The sequence below is a fragment of the Amborella trichopoda genome, chromosome 2 (assembly GCF_054954075.1).
Source record: "Amborella trichopoda isolate Santa Cruz 75 chromosome 2, AtrichopodaSantaCruz75HAP2 v2.0, whole genome shotgun sequence".
Classification (NCBI taxonomy): domain Eukaryota; kingdom Viridiplantae; phylum Streptophyta; class Magnoliopsida; order Amborellales; family Amborellaceae; genus Amborella; species Amborella trichopoda.
In genome coordinates, this window is record NC_142337.1 from 57,846,430 (window position 1) to 57,861,042 (window position 14,613).

The window sequence follows — 14,613 nt, forward strand, 5'->3', positions numbered from 1 at the left end:
TTATTTTTTTCAACTACATCTGTTCACATTGGGTTCAAACTAATCCGCATTCAGCATTCTTCAATATTACTGATTCAATTTAAGGTCTAAAACCCTAGTATTGTGTAGATCGAGCCCCACAAAATTTGGGTATTTTTGCTTGCTTTAGGGTTACTGAAATTTCGGATAAAAAAAAGTTTTGACAAGTTCTACAATTGCATTTGGGGTTTTGTTTGATTTCATGCTGGGAAGGATGGATACCACTCATTAGTTTTTTTTTTTATAACTCTATCTATTTTCATTGCTGGATTTTAGGTTGTTTGGAAAATAGCTCCCCTTTTTAAGAAAATTTTATATATTTTGATGTTATATTGTGAATTTCTTTTAAGAATTTTTAGAAACAAAGTTTGACCTTTTTTTGACTAAAGTTATGTCGAGGCCACTTATTAGGCCATCATGAAGAGGTCTGCGTCTCCCTCCGCTCCTTGACTAGAACAAGATCTATAACCTTTACGCCAAACCCTTACCTTCTCAACCACTGCTTTCACCTTCTCAACCACTGCTTCCACCAGCTCGGGGACCCAAGCTGACCCTCCAGAAGGCTCAGGTCGCACAAAAGGCTTCGTTCGCACAGGTTGTAGCCTCAGCCCTGCCCTATCCTCCCCCAGCTCCCTGTGCCTCACCACCCCTCTCTGGTGTTATACCTGCAACCTCGGGGACCTCTTCTCTGTTTCTCCTCTTCATCAAATCCAAACTTCTTTCTTCCCTGGTGGGAAGCTTTCTACCAAGACGGGACGACGTCAGGTGGTTAGAGAAATGGGCTCAACGGCTTTGGGCGGAGCTCAATCTCGCCTGCCGCCGCATCTCTAGCGGCGAAATACTTTTCCCTTCGCAAAAAAGTGCCCATCGAGCTCTACAAGAGTACCCCCCCCACGCATTCAAAGGGGATCAAAGAAGTGGTTTGGCATCAGGTCAAAGTCCTAAGAATTCCAAGAAGAACATTGGAAAGGTTTTGGGGCATCAGAGCTGAATTATTACTGAGATTGCTGTAAAGAATGGTGCCAAGGACAGTGAGTTACACACTTGGTGATGAAGAGGTTGTTGGAGCAGCTAGTTAAACATATTGTAGAGATTTCCTCAAGGAATATCCTTTGACGCAAGGCTTGTGCCCTCTGAAATTCCAAGAAGAGAATTTAAAGGGCGGTAGGATTAGCTGAGTCAAAATGTTAACAAAGAATTACTGAGGGTCTACAAATTTTACTTTAGGAAGCTAGGATTGTTCATATTTTTATTTCCCTTGTGTTAAGCTTCAGTATATTGTGTATTGGATGGAATTCATTGCTTAGTTTGAATCCTCAAATGATTATAATCTGGGCTAAAACGTGTCTGCATAATCGTCATCGAGGTCCATCACTATTTTCTAATTGGTCAATGGTCATCAATCAATAAAAGCGAAATGGAAAAATACTCCCACACATTATCTTTTATGGATAAGGTTGGGCATAAGCATTTGTTCGAACTTCCCAATTTTATTGCGTATTGTCGTTATTGGGATTATAACCTAGAACCTATTTGCTGTTTAGAAAAAAAAACGTGGAAACTATTTGCTCAATGTTGCTGTATAATGCTTCATTAAGAACCCATCTGCTTTTCTCTTTTTCTTTTTCCTAGTTGGATGATCGTGGTTTTTTTGGTAATCTTTAGACATCATACGTAGCAAGCGCTATCTAACTTGTGTGACTTCATCTACAATTGCAGGTACTGCACTGGTGGAATAAGATGTGAAATGGCGTCTGCTTATATTAGGATGAAAGGTTCTGCTTTTGAGAACGTTTACCAGGTAGGGAGTATCTTTTTGCTTAACGATAATCACATGAAAAGAAAAAAATTATGAGGTTGGAGGGTGCTATTTACAACCTAAGTATGGTGGGAAGTTATCCTAAAGGCTTCCATGGGATCCTTAGGATTTTCCTTTATTTGCTTGACAATTTACCAATGAACCTATGATTACAACAAATATTTATTGCAGAATTATCTCCAAATGGACCAATTTGTCAACGATCTCCCACACTCACGTCCAGGCCAGCTATTGACAGTTAGGGACCGTCTTAGCTAATGCATGAGAGCATTTTAGATCCCATTTAGATTTAGTTGAAGGATTCAATTGATGAATTGTTGATGCAGCCCATAATATTATTCTTGAGTATCTAGATGAGAAAAACAAGGTTAAAATTTACAAGGTGAACCGCAGAAGGGCAAAATAGTTATTGAATTTATATCTTTTATTTATTTCTTGAGTCATTTTATTTACTAGCGTCATGAATAGTAATTTCTAGATTGAGCCTATGATAGAGTACCTTGAGATTTGATTTGGTGGGTGTTGGAAAAAGAAGGAGTCTCGAGATACTATATTGACTTGATGAGAGATATGTATGAGGGAGTGCTAACTAGTGTACGAACAACTAGTGGAGAGACGAGTGAGTTTTCAGTAACAATGGGTCTGCATTAGGGGTTCGCATTCAGGCCATACCTATTTATCTTAGTTATGAACGACTTAACTAGGCGCCTACAAGATGAGGTACCGTGGTGCATGTTTTCCCTGGACGACATAGTTTTGATTAATGAGACCCGAAATAACGTGAATACCAGTTAGAACTTTGAAGGGATGCTCTAGAATCTAAATGTTTTAAAGTTAGCCGGACTAAGACAAAGTATATAGAATGCAAGTAATAATAGGAGTAGATATGAGGAAGTAGTTAAGATTGATGGTCAATAAATACCAAAAAGAGCGCACTTTCGATATCTTGGATCGATAATCCAGGAAAATTGAGAGATTGAGGAAGATGTTGCACATAGAATTAGAGCTGGGTGGGCAAAATGGAGATGTGCAACCAGAGTTTTATGTGATTGCTGCATATCAATAAAGCTGAAGGGCAAGTTCTATAGGACAGTTGTGAGACCAGCTTTACTTTATGGGGTGGAATATTGGATAGTCAAGAAATAGAATAGTGTAGCTAAGATGATGATGTGAAGATGGATGAGTGATAGACAAGAAGGGATAGAATTCAAAATGAATACATTCGAGAGAATATAGGTGTGAGCGTGTAGCACCAATAGACGATAAGATGAGAGAAATTTGAGAAAGTAGACTTAGGTGGGCTGGCCATGTGCTACGTAGACCCAGTATAACACATATTAGGAGGTGTGAATTAGTTAAAGTGGAAGGCTCAAAAAGGGCAAGGGGTAGGCTTAGAAGGACATGATTATATGTCGTGAGAAAAGTTATGGGGATTTATGGCCTCATTGAGGGTATGTTTCTTAATAGAGCAGAATGGTGGACCGAGATTCGTGTAACCGACCCCAATTGGTTGGGAAAAAGGCTTTGACGATAATGCTGAAGTAGTAATTTCTAGAATTTTTGTCTTTCTTTTTACTTAAAGTCTTTTCTAATGAATGATCATGATTAGATTAGATGGATGGCCACAATGTTTCAAAACGCGGACTGCCCAATGCTTAGGCGGTCCAGAAGGCCTGGGTGCATCACCCAGGCCAAGGTGGCCATACTAAGTGGTGGTCTCGGGGAAGCCGCCTAAGCGGTATTGCACTCGCCGAGGTGGGCACCCATCGCCCAGCCCTGGGCGGCTGCCCAGGGCTTGCGCCCTGCTTAGGGCGGAAATGACTTTTTTTTAGGTTTTATTGAGCTTTTTTGAAAAATAAAAGCTTTTAAGGGTGGGTTTTAAGTTCATTTGAAACCTAAACCCACAAGAATCCATTTGAGAGATAGAGAAACCTCAAAAAAACTAGATTTTGTAATTTTCATTGGATCAAAGTGTTTCTCAAAGTTATGGGAAATAGATCCAAACATCACCTAGGTATATTAGATTTAGTTTTGGAGTTTTTTAATCCTTTTAGAGGGTGTTTTTGAATATTTTAGCATAAAAAAACTTATTAGAGGTGGAAGTTTGGAGTTCGAGCAATTAAAGTAAGTCCAAAACTTTATTTTTAGATTGCTTGTTTTATTTTGAGATGTCTTCTTCAGGATCTAGTCGAAGTGGTGATCCGGGATGGAAATATGGATATAACTTGAATCCGAATGACAAAAATTGCATAAGATGCAATTATTGTGAAAAAGATAGAAAATTGGGCATAAACCAGTTTAAGAAACATCTTGTCGGTATTAAGGGGGATGTTGCCCCTTATAAAAATATTCCTGAAGCTATCAGAGACGAGATTCAACGATATATGAGTTTTGTAAAACAAATATAGGAATAAAATCATTGTCATTTGAATAGGTCTATTTCTGGTTCTATTAGAAGAAGCGATCCGGGTTGGAAGTATGGTCATAACCCGAAACCAAACAACAAAATTTTTATAAGGTGTAATTTTTGTGAAAAAGATACCAAAGGGGGTATTAACCGATTCAAAACATACCTTCTTGGTATTAAAGAAAATGTTGCTTCTTGTAAAAAAGTTCCTGAAGCTATTCGGGATGAGATTAAACAATTTTTGAATTTAGAAGAACCAAAAAAAGATGAAAATTAGCCTTGTTCTATGGAAATATTTTCTCCAAGTTCTTCTAGAAGTGATGATCCGGGTTGGAAGTATGGTTATAACCTAAAGCCGAATGACAAAAATCATATTAAATGTAATTATTGTGGAAACGATACTAATAGGGCTATTTACTTGTTCAAAAACACCTTGTCGGTATTAAAGTGGTTGTTGCCCCGTGTAAAAATGTTCTTGAGCCTACCAAGGAAGAGATTATACAATGTTTGAGTTCAGAGAAGCACAAAAAGATAGAAAAGGTAGAGCAGCCAGGACTGTTAGGGCCTCATCTGCACATAGTAAGAGGGAGGTAGAAAGCGAGAAGGAAGAAGAGGCAGATTAGAAGAAATAGATGAGGACGAGCGTTATGTTGAAGAGCGAGATGACTTTGATGATGAAGGCTTCAAATCTGTTGCATATGATGAGGCTTACCCTACTCCTTCTGATGATGATGATGATGATGACTGAAGAATGAAGAGTTGAAAGGTGCTTGAGTGCTTGACTCTTAGTGTTGACTGTTGAGTGTTGACTATTGTGTGACTTTGTGTCCTAAACTGTATATTTTCTTAATTTCTGTATTTTTTTATTCTTATTTTTAGTTTCTATTATTTTACTATTGTGTGTATTAGACTATCAGTGTATGGTTTTACTGTTTTGCATTGTATGAAGATATGGATTATGGTCTTATGAATTATCAGAATTCTCTTCTTAACTTCTCCTCAATTCCTCATTCATGGAAATATTAATTATGGATTATGGATAGAATATCAAAATTCCAATATTTGTGGTTAGAATATCAAAATTCTCCTCATTTGTATCAAAATTCTATATTTTTTATTTCAACTGGGGCGCCCAAGTTCTGGGTGCCCACCTAGGCATTGGGCGGCCTGGACTGCCACGGCCGCCTAGGTGCCACCTAGTGCTTTTTGAAACATTAGATGACTATGATTAAGTCTTGTTTAGGGTTTTCTTATATAAGGGATGTACCTAAGTATAATAAAGTATCTTGTTTTGGACTTTTATTCAAAAGCCTAGAGCTGCTAGTACTCCTTTTATCTCTAATTTTTGCATCTCTCTAAGTTTGGATCTGCCCTATCTTCTTCTTTGCTAAACCCTGGCTCCAAACTGCTATGTCTACGCCAATTGTTGACCACTTTGCCTAGCGGCAAGCCCTAAGATTGAAGCCCCTTAATCAATATCCATCCATGAATCACGAAGGCCTTGCACCTTCAGTCTTTATCTGACCATTGTTCAACGCATAACATCCATGTTAATTTAAGGAAAATGTGTTTTTCTTATTGTTTTCCCATAGATTCCCATTTATTTATTTATCTAGTCCATACAATCCAATTATCCATTGGCTGATAGTGGCCAATTCTTTTCCCTCTTTGGCTAAAACACTTTTAAGAAAATTCTGAAGATTGAATTATGACCAATTCATGTGAAATAAGCTTAAAATAATTCCCTCGATATCGAAGTGTAGTGGCAGGGCCACCACGGAGAAACATGTGGTTTGTCCCTTCCCAGTTCCTTGTGAGGGCCATATTTATGTCTACCAATAGTTGGCTTGTTATTTATACATACTGGTATCAATAATTATGTTTGTACTTGGGGAGTGTTTTTCTGTAGTTTTTATGGTGGGTGAGGGCCGTAGTGATGTGGTGTAGAAGCAAAACACGGCTGTGATGTTCTGGTAAGTTGCAAAACACTCTCCAAACAAGTGCTTTGCTGGCAAAATCAACCTTTTTTTGAAATGTCAAACAATTGATATTAGTGATATAGATATTTTTTAGGTACTTTGTTGAACATTTGGTGAGAATTGTCGTTTCAATTGATTCAGTGGTTTTCTTTGCAGCTTTATGGTGGTATTCAAAGGTATCTGGAGCAGTATCCAGATGGTGGATTTTTCCATGGAAAAAACTTTGTTTTTGATCCCAGGTGTTCTTCCAAGATTCCGTTTACATTATAATTGCTTATGAATACTATGTGGTTTGGTTTGGAATGTGGAATTTGACTTTTATGATTATATGTGCTTTGTAGAATATCAGTTGGAAGTTCGGATAAAAAGATTGTTGGTTCCTGCTTACTTTGCGGTGTCCCGTTTGATGATTACTCATCACGTTGCCGATGCCATCATTGTCGAATGCTGGTCTTGGTTTGCAATATTTGTCAGGTTTGAAACATGGATTCCTTCCATTATATTTACACAGTTGAACTCATGTTCATTGATCAAATTGTTGATTAGGAAATTATAATCAAATAGACTGTGGAAACCAGTGTCCATAGGGGTCATGATCATCCAGCAAAATGATGAACAGGGATGGTGAGAGTTTAGCCCCTGCCATTCGGGTCATGTTCTTTTGTGGTGGGTTCCACTCTCTCCATCACCATGCCTCATTTTGATGGACGATCATAACCCCAATGGATTATGGTTTTCTGTAGGCACATTGGAGTATAGTATATTCACTGATTTCTTTATTAATTCTTAGCAATTGTTTGCTTAGTCGTAATCAGTGATGATCCCCCAAGCTTGGTATGGATCCATGTTAAGCCTTTCTACAATTCTATTGGAAATCATGCAAGCAGCCAAACTAACACATTTAGGGCAGTTTACATGGAGATCTATACCGGTTTTAGTTTGTAGTATGTGTATCGGTGTCTAGTACTTCATCCCAGAGCCTGGTGTGATGCAACATTTTGTACAGCTATTAAACTTACTATCTACATAAATCATATAAGAACTTCAAAAAATATAAAAGGAAATTTAAAATTTCAACTTAAAAATATAAATTTATTTTATGAAAGACATGAAAATGTCTGCATTTCTATTCATTTATTTTTCAAAATTGTGCTTTTTAGACCTTATTAATAATAGTATTTTGCATAATGTATGCCAAACATCTTTAATATATCAGTAGAACCTTTGATATTAAAGAAGTTGGCTGCAAGTTCAAATCCCACAAAGGGTGATTTACCAGTGTTCAAGAAGGGAGGTTTGGCTGCCTAGGGAGTGCCTAGATACCTCGGCTGCCTACACATAAATAGGTGTTTTAGGCCCTTGAAGATGATATTGGGGAGTTTTGTCGGTTACTAAAAACCCCCTGATTAAATGTATAGAACATTTATTTTCATTTAAAAACATTGTTTTACAATCATCTGTGTGTATTATTTTATTGTGTAGGTCAAACTTAGACATACATGATTGCGAAACTTGAATTGAAGACTGAAACCTAATAAAGTAAAACAAAAACCTACTCGAGTTTGTTGATATCCTTTCAGGATTGAGTTACTCAATCTTAATGAAATGTCAAAAAAACTCAATATAAAACCCACACTCAAATGAGAGAGAATATTGAGAAAAAGAAAATCACCATCGTCATCATTGGAACCTTCTTTCAACTATTTGGGGTCGTCTATACAAATCCCGGTATGCAGTTCTCTTCTATCAAGGGCCATTCCCTCAATGAGGCTATAATGTGCCATATCTTTTCTCTCTACTTTCAACCATGTCCTTTTGGGCCAATCCCTTGTTTTTTTTTAGCCTTTGACTTGAACCAACTCGCACCTCCTACTTGGTGCTGTACTGGGTTGGCATATCAACATCCTCATCATCTCAGCTACACTTATCTTATCGGTATGTTGTTTCTTGATCGCGCAACATTCTGCCCATAAAGCAAAGCTGGTCTCATAGCTGTCCTATAGAACTTGCCCTTCAACTTCATTGGTATGCGGCGATCGCATAAAACTCCAATTGCACATCTCCTCGCCCACCCGGGTCTAATTTTATGTGTGACATATTCCTCAATCTCGCAATTTTCTTAGATTATCAACCCCAGATATCGAAATTGTGCTCTTTTTGGCATTTCTTAGCCGTCAATCTTAACTACTTCCTTGTCTCTAGACTTTTTATTACTAAATTTGCATTCTATATGCTCTATAGTTCAGCTAATTTTAAAACCAATTGAGAAAAAGAAAATCAGAGCCTAATATTCATAAATATCACAGAATCCTAAACCAAGAAATGAAATACACAAAGCTCTCTAAACCCCAATGAACTGGGCTCAAATCAATGATCTTTGGTTGCCGAAAGACCTCTTTTGTAACTATATCAAGTTGCAAAAAGTTTCACATTAAATACTTTTTATTTCTTGCGAAATTGGACAGTTTGAAAAAAAAAATTAATCATCATAAAAAGCTTAAAATCTTACTTTTGAGATTGTTTTTCATGGAGAATATGTGCACAAAAGTTTTGGGTGGCTAAAATGATTCCCCAAATCCTTTCCCTCCCTTTTTGGGGGAGGAAATTGTCGATTTTTGCCCTTGGATGAGAGTCCTCTACCAAGTGTATCATCATGCCACCTTGGTGGCCCTAGGGCCCTAAGTACATTTTCGAATGGGACCCTGCCTAGGCCGCATTTGGTTCGGATTGCCCCCTATGCCGGCGGCCAGGCAGGCAATTTTTCATTCATTGTGACTTACGTTTTACAAATACTAAAACCCATGTATGTTTCAAATTGGCCCTTTTTTCGAGTCCTGTGTGTGATCATTTACTCTCATTACTAGGATAATAGCAATTGCATATAAAACGTATGGATGTTTTAAATGAGATTTTCTTTTTTTTAGACCTTTGTGGATTTACTGTTTTACTTGTGGGTTTACATGTATTGCACGTAGAAATTAAGTAGGCAATGACATAAATATTGTGGTATATTTGCCATAGTTAAGAGTACATGCAATGAAATAGTATTTTGATATGCGATAGGTCTTCACACAACTAATCACATCTTCTTGCAATGCGAGATTACTTAGATATGCAATGAGAATTAAAACAAATATCATATTCTCAATTTAAAAGTAGCCACACCTTAAAAATTTAGATAATCACACAATACTTAAAAATTTAAAAGGTTTGAATTAATTTTTTTATAAATTTTATTTATTTATAATTTTGAGCAATATTTGAACAAAATTATAATTTTAAAATTATTCAAAGAAACAGTCCAGTGGGTCAATTATAACCACACCGATAATATAAGAGGGAAGTGATCGTTGTAATTTTTGAGGATTTTTTTTATTGGTGACTTATCGTATGTTATAATCCATTCTTACTTGGTATCTGTAAATTTTAGAGGTAGAAATTTGGGTGGTTTTCAATAGTTTTCAAGTTGAGTAATATTTTTTCTTCAAAATCAATCTCTAGGGTACAAAGGGTGTCTTCGCCATTCGAATTCCATTGAAAAATTAAAGCAACCAATCTCCGCCATTGGAATTTCATCCAAAAATAAAATCTAAAAATAAGAACTATGGTAGTTTTAGGAATAAATTATCTCTAATTATAGATTTTCAATATTGAAAAATTAAGAAAAACTTAATGGCTTATTTTTAAAATTGAAATTACGAAATGAAGAATTAATTTATTTTTTAAAACCTAATATATTTCTTAAATTTAGATTTATACAAAGTAATAAAATATAATATTTATTTTAAATTTTTAATATCCTTAGATTAGGAAAAACCTTTATTTTTATAATGAATTTTTTTATTAAAGATAATATAATATTGGTAAAGAGATATTATTTTGTATTGTACACCTAGAATAACGTTCAATTTTTAAATTTAACAATTTATATGATCATAGTTATTAGGTTGATAATTACTGATTTACTTATAGTAGTCTCATAATTGGTAACAAACAATTATTGATAACACATGATTTTTCATTGATGATCATTTGTAAAGGAGTATTATTAGCATTACACACATAAGCAGTCTCATAATTGGTAACAAACAATCATTGATAACACGTGATTTTTAATTGATGATCATTGGTAAACGTGTATTATTAGCATTACACACATAAGCACCAATGAAATGAACGATGCAAATCAAGGAATTCAATCTTTACTATTTATGGCCAAATAATTATAAAAAATTTAAAGTATAACTATGAATTAAATAGACATGTAATATGTGATTGTAATTAAAATCGTTCAACAATCAAAATGTTTAACATTGGTGGGTGTAGATATTAACAAAAAACTGAAAGTGAAGGTCAGAGAAAAAATTGAAAATCCTAATTACAAAAAAATAATAAAGCAAAAATCCTACTTACAAAAAATAATTATGCAAAGAAAGTACCTACAAATGCAAAAAAAGAATAAAATTAAAAAAATAAGAACAAGAAAACATGATTTCTAATCATTTATTTGTGGTTATCCTTCCTTTTTTGATGTTCATGATATAGCATCCCTTAACAATTCAAAAATCTCCAAAATTGATTTGAAAATTTAATTTCAAAATTTTAAAAATAAAAAAATTGCATAAAAAAATATCTTCCTAACAATTTTATTTAACAAAAAAGAATGTCTCAACAATTTCAGATTTTGAAAATCTAAAAATTTGCTTGAAATTTATATTTTTTGGATTTTAAAATATAAAAAATGTAAAAAATAAAAATAAAAATGTCCGAAGAATAAGATTTAATAAAAAAGGTGTCCCAACAAGTTTTGATCTTGGAAATCCAAAATTTACTTGAAATTTGAAATTTCTGATTTTAAAAATCCAAAAATTCTATTTAGTGTCCCAACAATTTAGAAATCAATTTTGGATTTTGAAAATCCGAAGATTGCATTTTAGGCTTTTAGCATCCCTAAACATTTTTATATTTCAATTCAAAATTTACTTTTAAATTAAATTTTGAATTTTCATAGTCCGAAAATATCTTTTTTCTACCGGATCATGATGTTTGTTAAATTCGGATATTGAACATTCAAAAATCTTGTGAAGTAAATGATTAAAAAAAGAGGCCTTGACTACCCTTCAAGATTTAAAAATCCACAATTAAAATCAAGATCTTGAAGATTTGAGCAATTTTGAAATCGCAAAAAAAAATAGTAGTAATGTAATAACGATAAATTGTGGATAAATTTTACACAATGTTGAAGAAAACAAATATGAATATATTTTTCTCTTAATTTTGGCTATTTACATGGTAGTGACGAGAACTCTTATATGATAATATGCAAGAGAAATAAAAAATCTTACACGGTAGTGTCTTAGAAAGATCTTACACGTAGTCATCTTTGGTTGAGCGCAAGAGACGTTATCCATTTGAGAGAGAGATACACATGAAAGAGATATTATGAAAAAGAAAAGATATATATATATATATATATATATATATATAGTTATTTTTACATGGGGCGATCCCTTCCACGCAGTGCAATACTAGCCCTTATCTTTGGATGTGGCGCACCCCTTCCGAGTGACATAATACCATATGTCATTGCACTCATAATTGTCAAATTATCATATTATTTGATGCATTAAAACACCATCACTCCATTCCATCCCACGTAGTCGTGTTTTATATAGTAAAGATATACGATGAATGGGACAAGACATAGGAGAGGTGCATCTAGGAGAATTTTTAGGAATTGCACCTTTTCAAAATTTAAAATAGAAATTTGGAACTCAAAAGAGGAAAAGAGGATACTGGGAGATTTTAGGAGCAATATAAAAAAAAAAGTTAGGATAGAGATGGTAGGGGTGAGTTACATGGAGATGAGAGAGTTTTAAGGAGTTGCATCTTTTCAAACATCATTTTCTAATTGTTTTGACGCCTGTCAAGTAGATAACCTTTCTAAACCTTCCCCAAATAATGTAGTACTACTTGACAAGTGTCAAAAAAATTAGAAAAGGATGTTTGAAAAGCTGCAAGTCCTTAAAACTCTCTCATCTCCATGTCACTCACCCCTCCCATCTCCATCTAAATTGTTTTCTTTATATTGTTTTTAAAATCTCTCACTATCCTCTTTTTCTCTTTTGAGTTCCAAATTTCTTTTTTAAATTTTGAAAATTTGCAACTCCTAAAAATTCTCTTAGATGCACCTGTCTTGTGTCCCCATCTCATTCACCAAATTTCTTTACTATATAAAACACGACTACGTGGGATGGAATGGAGTGATGGTTTTTTTGTGTGTCAAATAACATGATAATTATGGGTTCCATGACTTATGGTATTGCGTCACTCGGAAGGGATGCGCCCCATCTAAAGATAGGGGTTAGTATTGCACCGCTTGGAAGGGGTCGCCCCATGTAAAGATAACTACATGTATATATCTCTTTTATGTGTCTCTCTCTAACATGTATATATCTCTTTTATGTGTCTCTCTCAAGCAAACGGACACTACCACAACTATGTAAGATTTCACACACTACTGTGTAAAATTTCTAATTTCTCTCACATATTATCATATAAGATTTCTCTCTCACAACCATGTAAATAGCCCAAATTAAGAGAAAAATTCATTCATATTTGTTTTATTCAACATTATGTAAAATTTATTCACAATTTATCGTTATTACATTTATATTGAGTTTTTTTTGGTGGTTTCAAAATTGTCCGGATCTTCAAAATCCTAGTTTTATTTGTGGATTTTCAAATCTTGAAGGGTAGTCGAGTCCTTTTTTTTTTAATCTTTTACTTTACAAGATTTTTGGATTTTCAATATCCAAATTTAACAAAAATCATGATCCGGTGGGAAAATGACATTTTTGGACTATGAAAATTCAAATTTTAATTTAAAAGTAAATTTTGGATTGAAATCTGAATATGTTTAGGAATGCTAAAAGCCTAAAATGCAATCTTTGGATTTTGAAAATCCAAAATTGATTTCTAAATTGTTGGACACTAAAAAGAATTTTTGGATTTTTAAAATCTGCAATTTCAATTTCAAATAAATTTTGGATTTTCAAGATAAAAAATTGTTGGGACACCTTTTTGGTTAACTATAATTGTTGGGATATTTTTATTGATTTTGCATTTTTTGTATTTTAAAATCCAAAAAAATAACTCTGAAGTTAATTGTTTAGATTTTTAAAATCTAAAATTGTTGAGACATTTTTTTGGTTAAATAAAATTGTTAGGAGGGTAATTTTTTTTTGCAATTTTTTTTTTTAAAATCTTGATATTAAATTTTCATATCAATTTTGGAGATTTTTGAATTGTTAGGGGACGCTATATCAAGAAAGGAAGAATGACCACACATAAATGATTATAAATCATGTTTTCTTGGTCTTAATTTTTTAATTTTGTTATTTTTTTACATTTGTAGGTACTTTTGTTTCTTTTTCCAATTTTATTTTGTGTCTTTTAATTCAAATATTGTTGTATTTACAAGTTAAAGCAGAAGAATAACCAAAATTTTCTTACACGATCTCAACAGTATCCTATTTTACATTATGTGAGGTTGGTGGAATTTACAGACACCTTTGTTTACTTAAATTAAGTAACTCCTTTGAAAAAATCCATCCACATACTAATTAGCAAGCTTATAATTTCTTTTTGTTTAAAAAAGATTAGACTCATTCAATTGGTACTCTTTCAATATTTGTACGTATTTTCTCATTGTAAAGTAAGGCATTTACTTACAAACACCAACGTTTCATGGATTTCACTTTAAACTTGAATTTTTAATTTTTTTTGAAACTTTTTGATATTAAGTTATTATTCACTTTTCAAGTCTTTTTTAAGGGTTTCTGGAATTTTTTTTAATTAGGATTTTCAATTTGTTCTCTGAACTTCACTTTATATATTATTTTTATTTTTTTGTTAATATCTACACCCACCAATGTTAAACATTTTAATTGTCCAACGATTTTAATTACAATCACATATATATGTCTATTTAGTTCATAGTTATACTTTAAATTTTTTGTAATTATTTGGCTATATTTATAGTAAAGATTGAATTACTTGGTTTGTTATAGAGGCTTTTTTAAATAGATATACTCAATATCTTTGCCATTCCATTAAATTTGCATCGTTCATTCTATTGGTGCTTATGTGTGTAATGCTAATAATACCCGTTTATTAATGATCGTCAATGAAAAATCAAGTGCTAACAATGATTGTTGGTTACCAATTATGAGACTACTATAAGTAAATTAGTAATCAACCTAATACTGATGATAATATAAATTTTTAAATTAAAAAATTTAATGTTATTCTAGGTGTACAAAATAATATCTCTTTACCAATATTATATTATCTTCAATAAAAAATTCATTATGAAAATAAAGGTTTTT

At 33.4% G+C, this 14,613-nt stretch overlaps 1 protein-coding gene across 5 annotated transcripts in view; it reads left to right on the plus strand.

Moving 5' to 3' along the window:
- Window positions 1–14,613, plus strand: part of LOC18431292 (rhodanese-like domain protein) — a 31,893-nt gene that overhangs the window by 12,204 nt on the left and 5,076 nt on the right. For 2 of the 5 annotated variants that reach the window (XR_016049774.1, XR_016049775.1), the window contains exons 5-8: window positions 1,738–1,819; window positions 6,154–6,217; window positions 6,380–6,462; window positions 6,565–6,697. Coding sequence is in view for 3 of the 5 variants with exons in the window: in XM_006841417.4 (XP_006841480.1) it covers window positions 1,738–1,819; window positions 6,380–6,462; window positions 6,565–6,697 (298 nt within the window). In the remaining 2 variants the exon portion in view is untranslated. Of the gene's footprint in view, window positions 1–1,737; window positions 1,820–6,153; window positions 6,218–6,379; window positions 6,463–6,564; window positions 6,698–14,613 lie in introns of those variants that run through there. The other 3 variants (XM_006841417.4, XM_088858857.1, XM_088858858.1) reach the window with 2 other exon arrangements.